Source organism: Sphaeramia orbicularis, chromosome 3, assembly GCF_902148855.1.
Source record: "Sphaeramia orbicularis chromosome 3, fSphaOr1.1, whole genome shotgun sequence".
Taxonomy (NCBI): Eukaryota; Metazoa; Chordata; class Actinopteri; order Kurtiformes; family Apogonidae; genus Sphaeramia; species Sphaeramia orbicularis.
In genome coordinates this window covers 23,938,451-23,951,850 of record NC_043959.1, presented here as the reverse complement: position 1 = coordinate 23,951,850, position 13,400 = coordinate 23,938,451, and the positions used below count along the sequence as shown (strand labels likewise).

At 35.6% G+C, this 13,400-nt stretch overlaps 1 protein-coding gene across 3 annotated transcripts in view; it reads right to left on the bottom strand.

Moving 5' to 3' along the window:
* Positions 1 to 13,400, bottom strand: part of LOC115413320 (endophilin-A3-like) — an 89,866-nt gene that overhangs the window by 10,916 nt on the left and 65,550 nt on the right. For all 3 annotated transcript variants that reach the window (XM_030126084.1, XM_030126092.1, XM_030126101.1), the window contains exons 5-7: positions 11,463 to 11,596; positions 9,404 to 9,562; positions 7,129 to 7,232 (exon numbers count right to left, since the gene is read on the bottom strand). In XM_030126084.1, the coding sequence (XP_029981944.1) occupies positions 7,129 to 7,232; positions 9,404 to 9,562; positions 11,463 to 11,596 (397 nt within the window). The remainder of the gene's footprint in view (positions 1 to 7,128; positions 7,233 to 9,403; positions 9,563 to 11,462; positions 11,597 to 13,400) is intronic.

The following is a 13,400-nucleotide window of genomic DNA, read 5'->3' as shown; positions in this document are numbered from 1 at the left end:
TGACTTCTATCAGTGATCAATAGTAACTAAATTGTATCTTTAACCATTTCTGTTATAAGCCTTTAAAATATGAACCACTGTAAGTAGAGGCACATTTTTAATATTTCAAAAATTTCTAAAAAACTGTAAACAAACTTTGTCGACACTGTCCCAAAGAAGCTACATTAAAAAAAAAAAATGAAATGAAGCTGAAAGATTGTTGAAACTAGACGCTGGTGACCTTGAGTTTGGACCCAAATGAAAGTCCATATATGACTTCCTATCAGTGCTCAATAGTAACTATATTGATAACTTCAACCATTTCCATGTTATAAGCCATTAAAAATATGACCCATTATAAGTGAAGGCAATTTTTTTATATCTAAAAAAATGTCAAAAATTCAAAAATCTAAATTTCTCAAAACTATGAACAAACTTTATAGGCATTGTCCAAAGGAAGCTGCATAAATATGTTTAAATGAATCCAACCTGTAGTTTTGGAGAAGAAGATTGTGGAAATCTAGAAATTGATGACCCTGGCTTTGACCCTTCAAGGTCACTCAAAGGTCATGAACCCAAATGAAAGTCCATATATGACTTCCTATCAGTGCTCACTAGTAACTTTATTGATATCTGTAACCATTTATATGTTATAAACCATCAAAATATGAACCATTATAGGTAAAGACAAATTTTTAATATTTCAAAAATTCATCAAAAATCCAAAAATCTAAATTTCTCAAAACTGTTAACAAACTTTGTCGGCACTGTCCCAAGGAAGCTACATTAAAAAAAATGAAATGAAGCTGAAAGATTGTTGAAACTAGACGTTGGTGACCTTGAGTTTGAGCCTTCAAGATCACTCAAGGTCAAAGGTCACGGACCCAAATGAAAGTCCATATATGACTTCCTATCAGTGGTCAATAGTAACTATATTGATAACTTTAACCATTTCCATGTTATAAGCCATTAAAATATGACCCATTATAAGTGAAGGCAATTTTTTTATATCTAAAAAAAAATGTCAAAAATCCAAAAATCTAAATTTTTCAAAACTGTGAACAAACTTTGTAGGCATTGTCCAAAGGAAGCTGTATAAATATGTTTAAATGAATAAAACCTGTAGTTGTGGAGAAGATGCTTGTGGAAATCTAGACAGTGATGACCCTGGCTTTGACCCTTCAAGGCCACTCAAAGGTCAAAGTTCATGAACCCAAATGAAACTCCATATATGACTTCCTATCAGTGCTCAATAGTAACTTTATTGATATCTGTAACCATTTATATGTTATAAACCATCAAATTATGGACCTTTACAAGTACAGACAAATTTTTAATATTTCAAAAATTCATCAAAAACCCAAAAATATAAATTTCTCAAAACTGTGAACAAACTTTGTAAACATTGTCCCAAGGAAGCTACATATACAATTTGAAATGAGTCTGACCTGTAGTTTCGTCAGATAATGTTTGAAGAAATTGTTAACGAGGACAATACCAGTCACAGTGCCTTCACAATAGCTCATGGCCAATCTGCCGGTGAGATAAAAATGACTGATATCATAAAAACTTGAAGACACAATGTCATAAATCTTGTGCAGCAATGGAACAATAAAGAACGCCGCTATTCACGAGGTTCTGTTCTGTCTGAGAGGCTTTTATAATTTATGGGTGAGTTTGTCTGAGCTTTAGAGCATAACGTCAAACAATCAGAAAATAGTGCTTTATTTTTCTATTTTTCCTCTTTTTTTTCCTACTAAGGCTGGTTGCTTTACAAGGAGAAGAGGTGGAAGAAGTTTTAATAGTTCTGATCATAAAGACATGTGAGAAATGACAGTATAACTTGAAGAAAATATTGTTCCGAGTCGTCTCCTATTGTTCATGTTGGGATTTTACAGGTGGAAGTGAGTTTAACAAGTCCTATTACAGTTGCGGGAAAAATTTTTAGACCCCTTGTTTTCTTCAGTTTCTTGTTCATTTTAATGCCTGGTACAACTAAAGGTACATTTGTTTGGACAAATATAATGATGACAACAAAATTAACTCATAGTAGTTTAATTTCAGAGCTGGTATCTATCCATTTTCCATGTTTTCTTGATAATAACCAAAATCACTTTAGTTCTTAAATCAACATCTATGCCATTGTACTGACAAAAACAGTGCTTTTAGACATTTCATATTTTCTTTTCTGTCTTTTTTAGTCACATGATACACATAGGAGTTAGTACTTGATTGCATATCCATTGTTTTTGATGACTGTTGATGATCTAATAATTTTTTCCACGACTGTATATAAGGAGATGCATGCACTTTCACGTATACTTTGGGTATTATGTCGAATTAATTCAATTAACTGAAGTTTTTCTGTCCGAATATCTTAAAAAAAAAAAAAAAAAAATCGCAAAATCAATATTATTTCTCTGGTGACCATTCAACAAAACAATTTAAATGCAATGCGTTGTCCTCTTAAATTAATAAATTAATTGCGAATGAGTTTCTCCAGTCACATATGACATTTAAAATCATCCATAACACTGAAAAAAAAATGACACTGAATATTTTACCATATCATCCAGCTCTACTTTCTTCATTTCATACAAATTCAAACCAAAATGACATCCATCCACACAGAAAATATGCCAAATGGTCTTATGTGATCGTAGTTTTCATGCTTTCTAATTTTTCAACCCACTGATCACATGAGAGCAGAAATAGACACGATTTTCACGTTCATGAAAATTGCTGTAAAAGACAGAAAAGTCTTCTCTGGTGGAAAACTGGGCCTGAGGTGAATGTGTCACAACAACACATTAACATGTGAAACGCATCCAACGCTGACAGGTTCACAGATCTATTTCATCGCTCTGTGACTCTCATCCTCCTGTTACATAACAGTCAATGTGACACCAACAACATCAGCACTGTATGGAAACGCTGACTGCAGATGGTACAGGGCAGGGGAGTCAAACATGGGGCTAGTGGGCCAAAACCGGGCCGCTAAAGGGTCCTATCCGGGCCCCTGGGATGAATTTGTGAAATGCAAAAATGACATTGAAGATTTTAACAATCAAGGGTGTCAAAGCTGTTTTTTGTTCAGGTTCCACATACAGACCAATGTTCAGTTTAGTTTATTTCGAATACATGCAACAAAACAAAAGTAATCCTACTCAGTCCTTAGAAATAGAGGTGGCCGATATACATCGCCTACGATAATATCGTAAATGTTGATTTGATGATGTGCAATTTTACATTATTAAGTATTCATACTGTCTCAAAAACAAAACAAACAAAACTGGATTCAGGCGATGTTGACCTAAAGATTTCGTTGACATCAGCTAAAAAAGCCATAACAAAATGTTTGCCGCAGAAAGAGGCACCCACAATGCAACTTTTCATTTCAATTGTAGAAAACATTAGACTTATGGAATGCATGACTTTCACCCTGCGGCTCCAGGAGGAGCTGGGAAAAAGGCGCTGGAGAAAATGGACAACCTTTACAAACTGTGACAGTACCAATTAAAAAAAAGGCTGAAGCTGTATGCATGTTTATGTTATAATTGTCATCCCCAGACCTCACTTTTTTGTTCTTGTTCTGTAAAAATTAAAATGTTTATAAATAAAAAGTGTCAAAAAAATAAAAAATAAAAAAAATAAAGAAAACAAACGGGCAGTGCATACAGGGTGGGGAAGCAAAATTTACAATGAACATTTAGTTGTTTTTTCTCAGCAGGCACTACGTCAATTGTTTTGAAACCAAACATATATTGATGCCATAATCATACCGAACACTATTATCCATACCTTTCCAGAAACTTTTGCCCATATGAGTAATCAGGAAAGCAAACGTCAAAGAGTGTGTGATTTGCTGAACGCACTCGTCACACCAAAGGAGATTTCAAAAATAGTTGGAGTGTCCATAAAGACTGTTTATAATGGAAAGAAGAGAATGACTATGAGCAAAACTATTACGAGAAAGTCTGGAAGATACTATTAAAGAAGAATGGGAGAAGTTGTCATCCGAATATTTGAGGAACACTTGCCCAAGTTTCAGGAAGCGTGTGAAGGCAGTTATTGAGAAAGAAGGAGGACACATAGAATAAAAACATTTTCTATTATAGGGCTGTGCAATTAATCGAAATTCGATTATGATTTCGATTATTACACGCAATGATTACAAAAATTATGTCATCGAGAAAAAACGATTATTAATTTTGAGTTGTTTTAATTCATGCATACGCAAGCTACCATGAGCTGCTCTGCCCCGCCCCCCTCTAAGCTACTGCTGCCTGCTAGCCGGCAGGTCCACCCCAAGAGGAAAGTTGTACCTAGCGACCGGGAAAAAAAGGCAGGAGAATCACAGCAGAAGTGCTTGGTAAACAAAAAAGGCAAGTCAAATTCAATTGTATGGAATCACTTTGGGTTTGATGAAGAAGACGAAGAGCAAAAACACATCACGTGCAAAAAGTGTTTCGTAGTTGTGTCCGCACCGACCGGTAACACAACAAACCTTTAAACCATCTAAAGTTTAACCACCGCCACCTTTATCATAATCTTATGAAAAACTAAAACACATAAAAACAACTCCGTTTACAACTTCGCCCGCAATGCAATCTTCAGTCTCCGAATCTCTTTACGCTGCAACTCCCGTATTAACCTAACCTGACCTAACCCGTATAACCCTAACGTACGTCTTCTAGATGGCTGATGTATACAGAAGGCCTGAACTGAAACCTCATGGCACGCCACTGAATTTACTGTTTCATACTACATTGAACATACTTGAATTTATAATTTGCACTTTACGTGAGTTTTTTTTTTTTATTGCTACAGTTCTATGGCAAGTCTAGAGCAGTTTAATTCCAGTGCACTATTTATTTACAAAAGGAAACATACTTGAATTTACAGTACACTTATTTGCATTCAAAGATTTTTTTGTTTCGTACAAAAGTGAACATACTTTGTTTTAGTGGTTAAAAGCTTTATTTTTGTTTAAAGAGTATATTTTACATTGTTTTGCAAGAAAAAAATAAACAACTTTAAGGTTAACAAATAATCGTTTTTAATAATCGTGATTTCAATTATTGCTAAAATAATCGTGATTATTTTTTTTCCTATAATCGAGCAGCCCTATTCTATTATGTACATTTTTTTGTGGCAAATAAATTCTCATGACTTTCAATAAACTAATTGGTCATACACTGTCTTTCAATCCCTGCCTCAAAATATTGTAAATTTTGCTTCCCCACCCTGTAGACAGTAAAGGAGAGGTGCATGAAAGTCCTCATTGGCTAAATGCCTCAGAAGCCAATCAGCAGCAAGGATTCAGTCTGGTGGTGATTCGGCGGCACCAAAACAGAACATCATCTCACATGTAGGAAATCTGCAGGAGTGTCCTGTCTCAGAGTATGATTTCATAGCAGACGTGGGTCCACATCACTAGTCTGGAAATGATGTGGTTTTGACCAGACTGATGATGGTCAAAATAATGTTATATGCAAGCTGGGACGCTATAAAGGGGGGGTAAATGTGATAAATTCATGGGGCCCAGCATTTGTGGGGGGCCCATAGAGCAGTGGAAGGGGTCCAGTGGATACAGGTTAGAAGTTGTGAAAATTTCATGTAAGATCCACTGTTTAATAGAGGAATAGAAGCCCAGAGTCGGACATTGAAAGTATGTAAAGTTTCACTTCTGTTTTACGCCACTGTTAGTTACATTAGTTATGGACCGCACACCCACGTATATAACTACTGCCCCCGCCCCTGCAAGTTTTGCAGAAGATGTATGAAGCACTAAAAAAAACCAAACAAGAGCTGTGGTACTGAAATTCTGTGTCTATCCATAGATGTTCTGGTAAGCAAGTAGTTGTACAGCATTTTTTGAAAGGGGAAAAAAAAAAATTCACATTTTAAAGGATATTGTCAGATTATCATTATCGGGAAATTAAAAAAAAAAAAAAAAAAATCAAGATATATATTTTTTGCCCATATCGCCCACCCCTACTTAGAAATTAAACAGACTGCAAGAAGACATGAAAAAATACATACATATACATGAAAACAAAGTACGACTTCATTTGCACATTTGAAAAGGAGTGGGAGGAAGTATAATTTATTTAATCCCATCCCTTCTCCACACAACAGTCTATCGTTTAGCTTCCTATCAGCATAAAATAAATAATATCTAAAAATATATAACATCATGTGAGTAAAATAATAGCATAATAACCTATAAATAATGACTCCAAATTTTCTTCTCGGTTTAATGTGAAAAAAATACTATTACATTATGTTCATAAATAATGACAACTCCAAATTTTTCTCTTTGTTTTAGTGCAAAGAAACCCATTAAATTATGAAAATATTTACATTAACAAACTATCCTTGAACAATAAAATGTGAATAATCTGAACAAATACAAATCTGAAATGCCCAAAGAAAATTAAGTGCAATTTTAACAATATTCTGCCTGTTACAAACGTTTTCTGCATTTGTGGATCTGATCCATAATGCACATGCATAAACAAGAAAAGCACTCGGAGAGCGCAGACCTCCGCCAAGACAGATCTGTGCCCCCCCCCCGATCACCACTAAAATTTAATCATTTATTCCTTGTGCCAGTATCAACATTTCCTGAAATTTTCATGAAAATCCGTCCATAACTTTTTGAGTTATCCTGCTAACAAACAAACAAACACGCAAACATGCAAACAAACATGCAAACAAACACACAAAGCAAAGCGATCATAATACCTCCTAGTGGAGGTAATGATAAGTTGAGGCATAATATTGTGAAAATTGCACTTAAAATTTCAGTTTTTTCAGGTTATTCACACCTTTTTTGTTTGGATAGTTCATAAATGTAACTATTTTTATAATTTAATGTTATTTTTTTGCACTAAAATAAAGAGAAAAATTTGGAGTGGTCATTATTTATAGGTTATTACCCTATTATTTTACTGTTCCAGCCCAGGTGAGATCATATTGGACTGTATGTGGCCCCTGAACTAAAATGAGTTTGACGTGTTCACATTTCAACTCCAACAATGCTGCATCTGATACTGACGTCAACACGAACACATGAAGACGTTTCCTTTTTCACAGTCGTCACTGACACTGAAGTCAATAGGACCTATAAATAAACCTGCTCACCTCTTCTGCAGTTTACTGCTGAGCTCCTCCAGGATGTGACACGACTGCCGATGGTATTCCAACGCCGCCTCAATCAGCGCCGACAACTGGCTCACCTGCTCCACCTGTTGGCCACATATACCATGCACACAAAGGCAGGCGTCAACAAAACTAAAACTCTCTCTTAATAAAGTAGTCCGACTAAATGAACAAACAGGAAAAAGTTATTTTTACAACTGTGAAAAAAGGTGTGTGTTATCTTTCAACCTCAACTGTTTATTGTGAATTTTATCCTCAATTATGTGCATTCACACCTGAAAATTACTAGTATTAACCCTCAAAGCCCTACAGCTATTTTTATGGCCACTTTCAAATTATTTTTTCTCTACATTTAATCTTTCCTAAATGATTAATCACCATTTATTATATCATTCTCTATTTTTTTTTTTTTTTCATTTTTCAGTGAAAGTCATGTATTTTACTATATTTAATTTACTGATCATGTAGATGTTCATAAAAGCTCAAAGTAAATGTAAGGTTATTATATCAAAACAGAGAAAACTGAGGAAAAAGTGTATTTTTCAGCAACTGAACAAATGTCAAATATAATCAAACCTCACTGGATTTTACTGGTGAATCAATGTTGTAGATGATGACAGCATTTCCACGTTCACTACGGAGTCTCTGAACGTCCAAATGGGTCATATTTGATGACCATGAAAAGATGAAAAACTGTATTTTATACCAATTATTCGTATGTATTATTAACCCCTTATCGAGCCAGTGACAATTTCAGCATATATTACAAGACAGTGACGGCAACAGTTCCAGTGAGGACAGTGAGTCAACAATCTCAGGTCCAATGTGGTCTACAGGGTCTGTAAGGTCCACCTCTGCATGAACAGTGAGTGTACCTGCTTTGTTCGGTACCATGAAATAATGGTACTCATGTAAGGAATGATGTTCAAAGGGATAATGTGGATGTGGACAGGGGTCTGGATCAGCGCTTATGTTGGTCTAATGTTAGAAAAGTCATGTTCTAAAATACATGCTCCTTTTACCTAACATATATTTTTCTTGAATTTTTTTTATATTTACCCCGTCCCCCCAAAGGGGAGGCAAGGGGTATTGTTTTTGGTTTGTTTGTTTCTTTGCTTGTTGACACCCTAGCAGCAAAACTATTGGTTGAATTCATACCAGATTTGGTTTATAGATTACCAGTAACCCAGAATAGATCTCATTACATTTTGGAAAAAGTAAGTCTAAGGTTACATTTTTTTCAGAATTTTCAAAATCTTTTTTCCCCACATTTACTTATAATGGGCAAAATTTCACATGTCTGTAGCAGCAAAACTATTGGTTGAATTCATACCAAATTGACTTTATCAATTGCCGGTGACCCAGGATAGATCTCATTACATTTTGGGAACAGTAGGTTAAAGTTCAAATCTTTTATGAATTTAATTTTTTTTTTCCATTTACTTATAATGGGTGAAATTTCACATGTCAGTAGCAGCAAAACTATTGGTTGAATTCATACCAAATTTGGTTTATAGATTGCCAGTGACCCAGAATGGATCTCATTACATTTTGGGAACAGCAGGTCAAAGTTCAAATTTTTTATGAATTTTTAAAATCTTCCCATTTACTAATAATGGGCAAAATATATGCAAGGAGTGGCGTTTGTTGTGCCTGGCACCACTTGTTACTTCTGTTTCTTTTTGTTTTTTGCCACTTACAGGTAAGGAACCAAATATGGTACCTTCATTGACCTTTAATTTCTACATGACTATTTTTTTATTTATTTTTTATTTCACAATTATAATAAAATCTTGTTCTGTCCACCAATACGACACTAAGGTTGAAATTTGGAATTTCAGACTATTTCTATGAGTGAACTATGAAGGATTAAAAGGCTTAGTAGTTCAAAAGTTATGAAACATTTTAGATCAGTCGATGCTTTTCACCACCAGTGATGTATGTCTTTGAGGGTTAAAGTACAAAAGAATAAAAGCATCAGTGCCGTTGCCATGGTTACTTGCAATCCAGGATGCATTACATGGATATGGTTAAAATGCTTCAAGTGGAGGATTATGTAGAATGTCCTCTCTCTCTCATTGAATGTCTTCTCTCGACTATTCATTTTAAACTATATTTAAACTTTTTGTATTGTACAGCACTTTGGTAACCTTGTGCTTTTTAAATGTGTTATATAAATAAAATAGATTAGATTGGATAGGTACAAAATGTCCCAAAGCATCAGCCATATCGTGACAGTGTTTCTGTCCGCTCTTACGTCATTCTCCAGGAAGTTGAACATGCTCCTTTCTGCCAGATCTTTGCTCTCCTCAAACTTCTCCACAGCCTGACGGATCTCCTCATCTGGGATCTTCCCCTGACGCTTCTTCTTGTAGTCAAAGTCTAACCGGCGACCCTCCAGCTTCTTCAGGTGATGCTGCAAACGAAACAGAGACACGCTCATGATTCACTTCATCCAGGTTCTATTAAAGCAAAAACTAACTAGTTTACCACATGCAAATTACAATTAAAATATCAGAGTTTTACGGTTGAGAGGTAGAGATGACGTTACAGTGGAACCTGGTGTTGTGGTGGGAGACATCTCTGGTCTCTTTGATGTTCTTCCACAACTGTACTCTGGAAGTTAAATTTATGTCTCTGTGCTCCCATTTATGTCATGGAGCTTCATCGAATGACGGTCACACAGAGTCGAAGCTGGAGGTCGGGCAGAATTTCAGCTGCACTAAGTGTTTATTATAGTACAAAATAAACACTGAGTTGAAATCTGCAGACACAACTGGTGTTTTTGCCTTGGGAGACCTTTTTTATATGACCAAAAATAGGTTGGGTTTTAGCTAGAGACCACACCCTTTTTAATCATATTTTGAACATTATTCTAGTCTAGGGATGTAACAATATCACGGTTATTGTGACCAAAATTATCACGGTTATCATTATTATCATGGTATTGTTGAAATTGTGCTCAAAATGTTCAAAAAGTACTTATACAAACCCTGAAATAATTTTAAAAAGTTGTATTTAAAAAAAACAAACAAACAAAATAACAGCGCAATGTACTTTGTTGGCAGAAACATTCATATATTACCATGTAAACATCAAACATACAAATGTGCATTAAAGATGACACCTTATGGCCATTGTTTGACCATTTTCCATATCAAGTTTGAGTTGTTTTGGTTTCTTTTCCAGAGAGGAGAGGAGAGGAGAGGAGAGGAGAGGAGAGGAGAGGAGAGGAGAGGAGAGGAGAGGAGAGAGATAGAAAGATAGAAAGATAGAACTAACAGAGGTCTCTCTCTCTGTTTTCAAAGTGCGGTAATAAAACACGGTTATCATGATAATTAGAATTTAAATCGTAATACTAACCACTGGGAATTTTACCGTGGTTTATCATTATACCGGTAATCATTTAATCCGTATTCTAGTCACGTCAGAAGTCCCCTGCCTTGACTTCGTCCCAGATAGGGTGAGTTTGTACTGGTGTCTGTCTAGATAGGACAACATATATACATATGCAACTATTTCCCAGTATTAATTTATCATATTTAAATATGTAACTTTTTCCCAGAATATGTAAATTATATCCCAGAATGTCCAAAATTTCCACTCGTGTTCTTTTTTGTTCACCATATTTTGGAAACTTTCCATGGGTGCACTTGTCTTTTTGTAGTAGTTCTCCCAAAAAAGAAAAAAAAAAGTCAGTTACTTTGGTTCAATCTTCACATTACACTAAGAATAACTTCTGGCATGCAAATGAATACAGATTGAATACTTTTGATTAAAATACTTGTTTCTGACACCAAACTTGCAGTACAAGTGAACCACAGTGTGAGAAATTCGCTTTACATCCTGCAGCTCTTGTATTTTGTCCGTAAATGTGAGTGTAAATCTGATTTTTCAAGGGTTTCAAACACCCAATCGAACCCTGACTTTTTCTGTTTTAAAATGCCTTAAAAAGGATTTTTGGGTGGTTTTAGGGGCTGGAAAGTATTAATTATATTTCAGTTCATTTCAATGGGGAAAACTGATTCGTAAAATGAGTAAATCGCAAAACGAGCACAGTCATGGAACCACTGTAGTCATCCTACTGTTTTTTTTTTTTTGCTCCAAACTGTCATTTTTATATTAGCTTTTAAAAAAACACTCTCAGTTAACATACACTCTTAACTCCAGGAATAAAACTCCACTCATATGGGTGTGGACCGCCTGTCGTGTCCGTCTCTCAGGCTGTAGAGTTGTCACAGTTCCTGGGTGTTGAAACACCATCAGAATTACTCTGAGCAGAAGGTAATTCCAGGGTGGAGGCTGTTCTAACGTACCATGATCTCTTTGAGGTCCTTGTCCTGTAGATTCTGCAGGGGATCAATAAAGTTCTGTTTGACGTTAATGTCCAGGGAGTCCTTCACGTCTGCCATCTGCCTCATGGCCTCGCCCATGTCCACCAGAGAACAGCCTGTGAGACAGACAGACAGACACAGAGAGACTCAGTTTACCGGCAGGCTGTGCTGTGATATCTGTCTAAAGCAGGGGTGTCAAACATAAGGCCCCTGGCCCAAAACCAGCCCGCAAAATGGTCTGGAACATAACTCTAGTCAGTTTGTAAGTCTTCATTCAATATAATTTATCTGAACCTCTGAACTCCATAAAGCTCCAGTTCCTAATCTCTGGAGGTCTTCATTTGAGTTAACATGTTGTATTTCATGTTTTTTTTTTTTCTGATGTATGTTAACTGTAATAATGGACACAACTGGTCAATCACAGGGGGTGTCAAACTTCAGTTCAGGGTCCACATACAGTCCATTATGAACTCAAGTGGGCCGGACCAGTACAATAATAGCATAATAACCTATAAATAATGTCAACTCCAATTGCTTTGGTGTAGAAAAAAATAATAAAAAAAAAAAAAAGAAAAAGAAAATGTTAATATCTACAACCTATCCTTTCACAAAATGTGAACAACATGAACAACCGGAAATTTTTCTTAAGAAAAGTTTATGCAATTTTAACAATCTTATGCCTCAGTTTATCATTTACACATTACAGTGGAGTTCGAATTAGTCTGTACGTGGAACCTGAACTAAACTGATTTGGACACCCATGATTGTTAATATCTTCAGTGTAATTTTAGCATTTCACAAATTTATCCCATGGGCCAGATTGGACCCTTTAGTGCAGTGTTTTTCAACCTTGGGGTCTGGAGCCCACATGGAGTTGCCTGGAATTTCTAGTAATTGATCAAAAACCAAAAAAAAAAAAAAAAAAAAACCCAAACCAAAAACATACTAATGAAAAATATATGGTGAGTTGAGAGAGACAATCACAATCCATAAAAGACATGACAAACTGTGAAGCTGAAACTGAAGCACTGTGGTACTGTTTATCTGTCAAATGTTCATTGTGGTCGGTTTCAGATGCTGCAGCTCTTTCATAATTCACAGTTTGAGTTCTTGTTTGTTCAGTATTAATTGTCAGCCTTGTAAATCCAAGCTGGACTGACTGTACATATCCTGACCGAGGAAAATAAATTCTCCCTTTGTGCAGTAATCTGCACCTGGCTTTTCTGCCTCCATCCATAATAATATACATTATATAGACTAAATGTCATCTAAAATTAACATTTATTTGCAACATAGTATAGCAAACTATTACATGATCAAAAACAAATTAATTTTAGCAAAAAAAAAAAAAAAAGTCTCCGTTTTGAATGTCTGGGGTCAACAGAAATTTGTGATGTTAAAATGGGGTCACGAGCCAAAAAAGGTTGGAAACCACCGCTTTAGTGGGCCGGTTTTGGCCCACGGACCCTATGTTTGACATCTCTTGTCCATCACATCAGTCTATTATTCACCAAATTCTAATCTGACATGATTTCCTTACATTTTCAAATATTTTCTATCTCGTATTTCATAGAAACCTGATGCATCCCTCCTGAAACATTGCATCCTATTTAACGCTTGTGCACAGCAGTAATAATGTAACAGGATTCAGCATGAATGAACTTTGTGCAACATGTAATGATAAAACTGTTGTAGAAATGCATCAGAGGACTCGGTGTGAAAATGAAGCTGTCAACAGATATGTACATATGTGTTGTAATCATGAGCTTTGAGGGAACAAAGGCACACATGTACTGTCAGATACTTGCTGTTAAATTGCATGTAAACTCCAACAGTGCAAGTGACATATCGTATGTATGAACGTCATCACTTTAAAAGCTCCATGAAGCCATGTGTGAAAAAGGCTTATGCTGAAGTTTT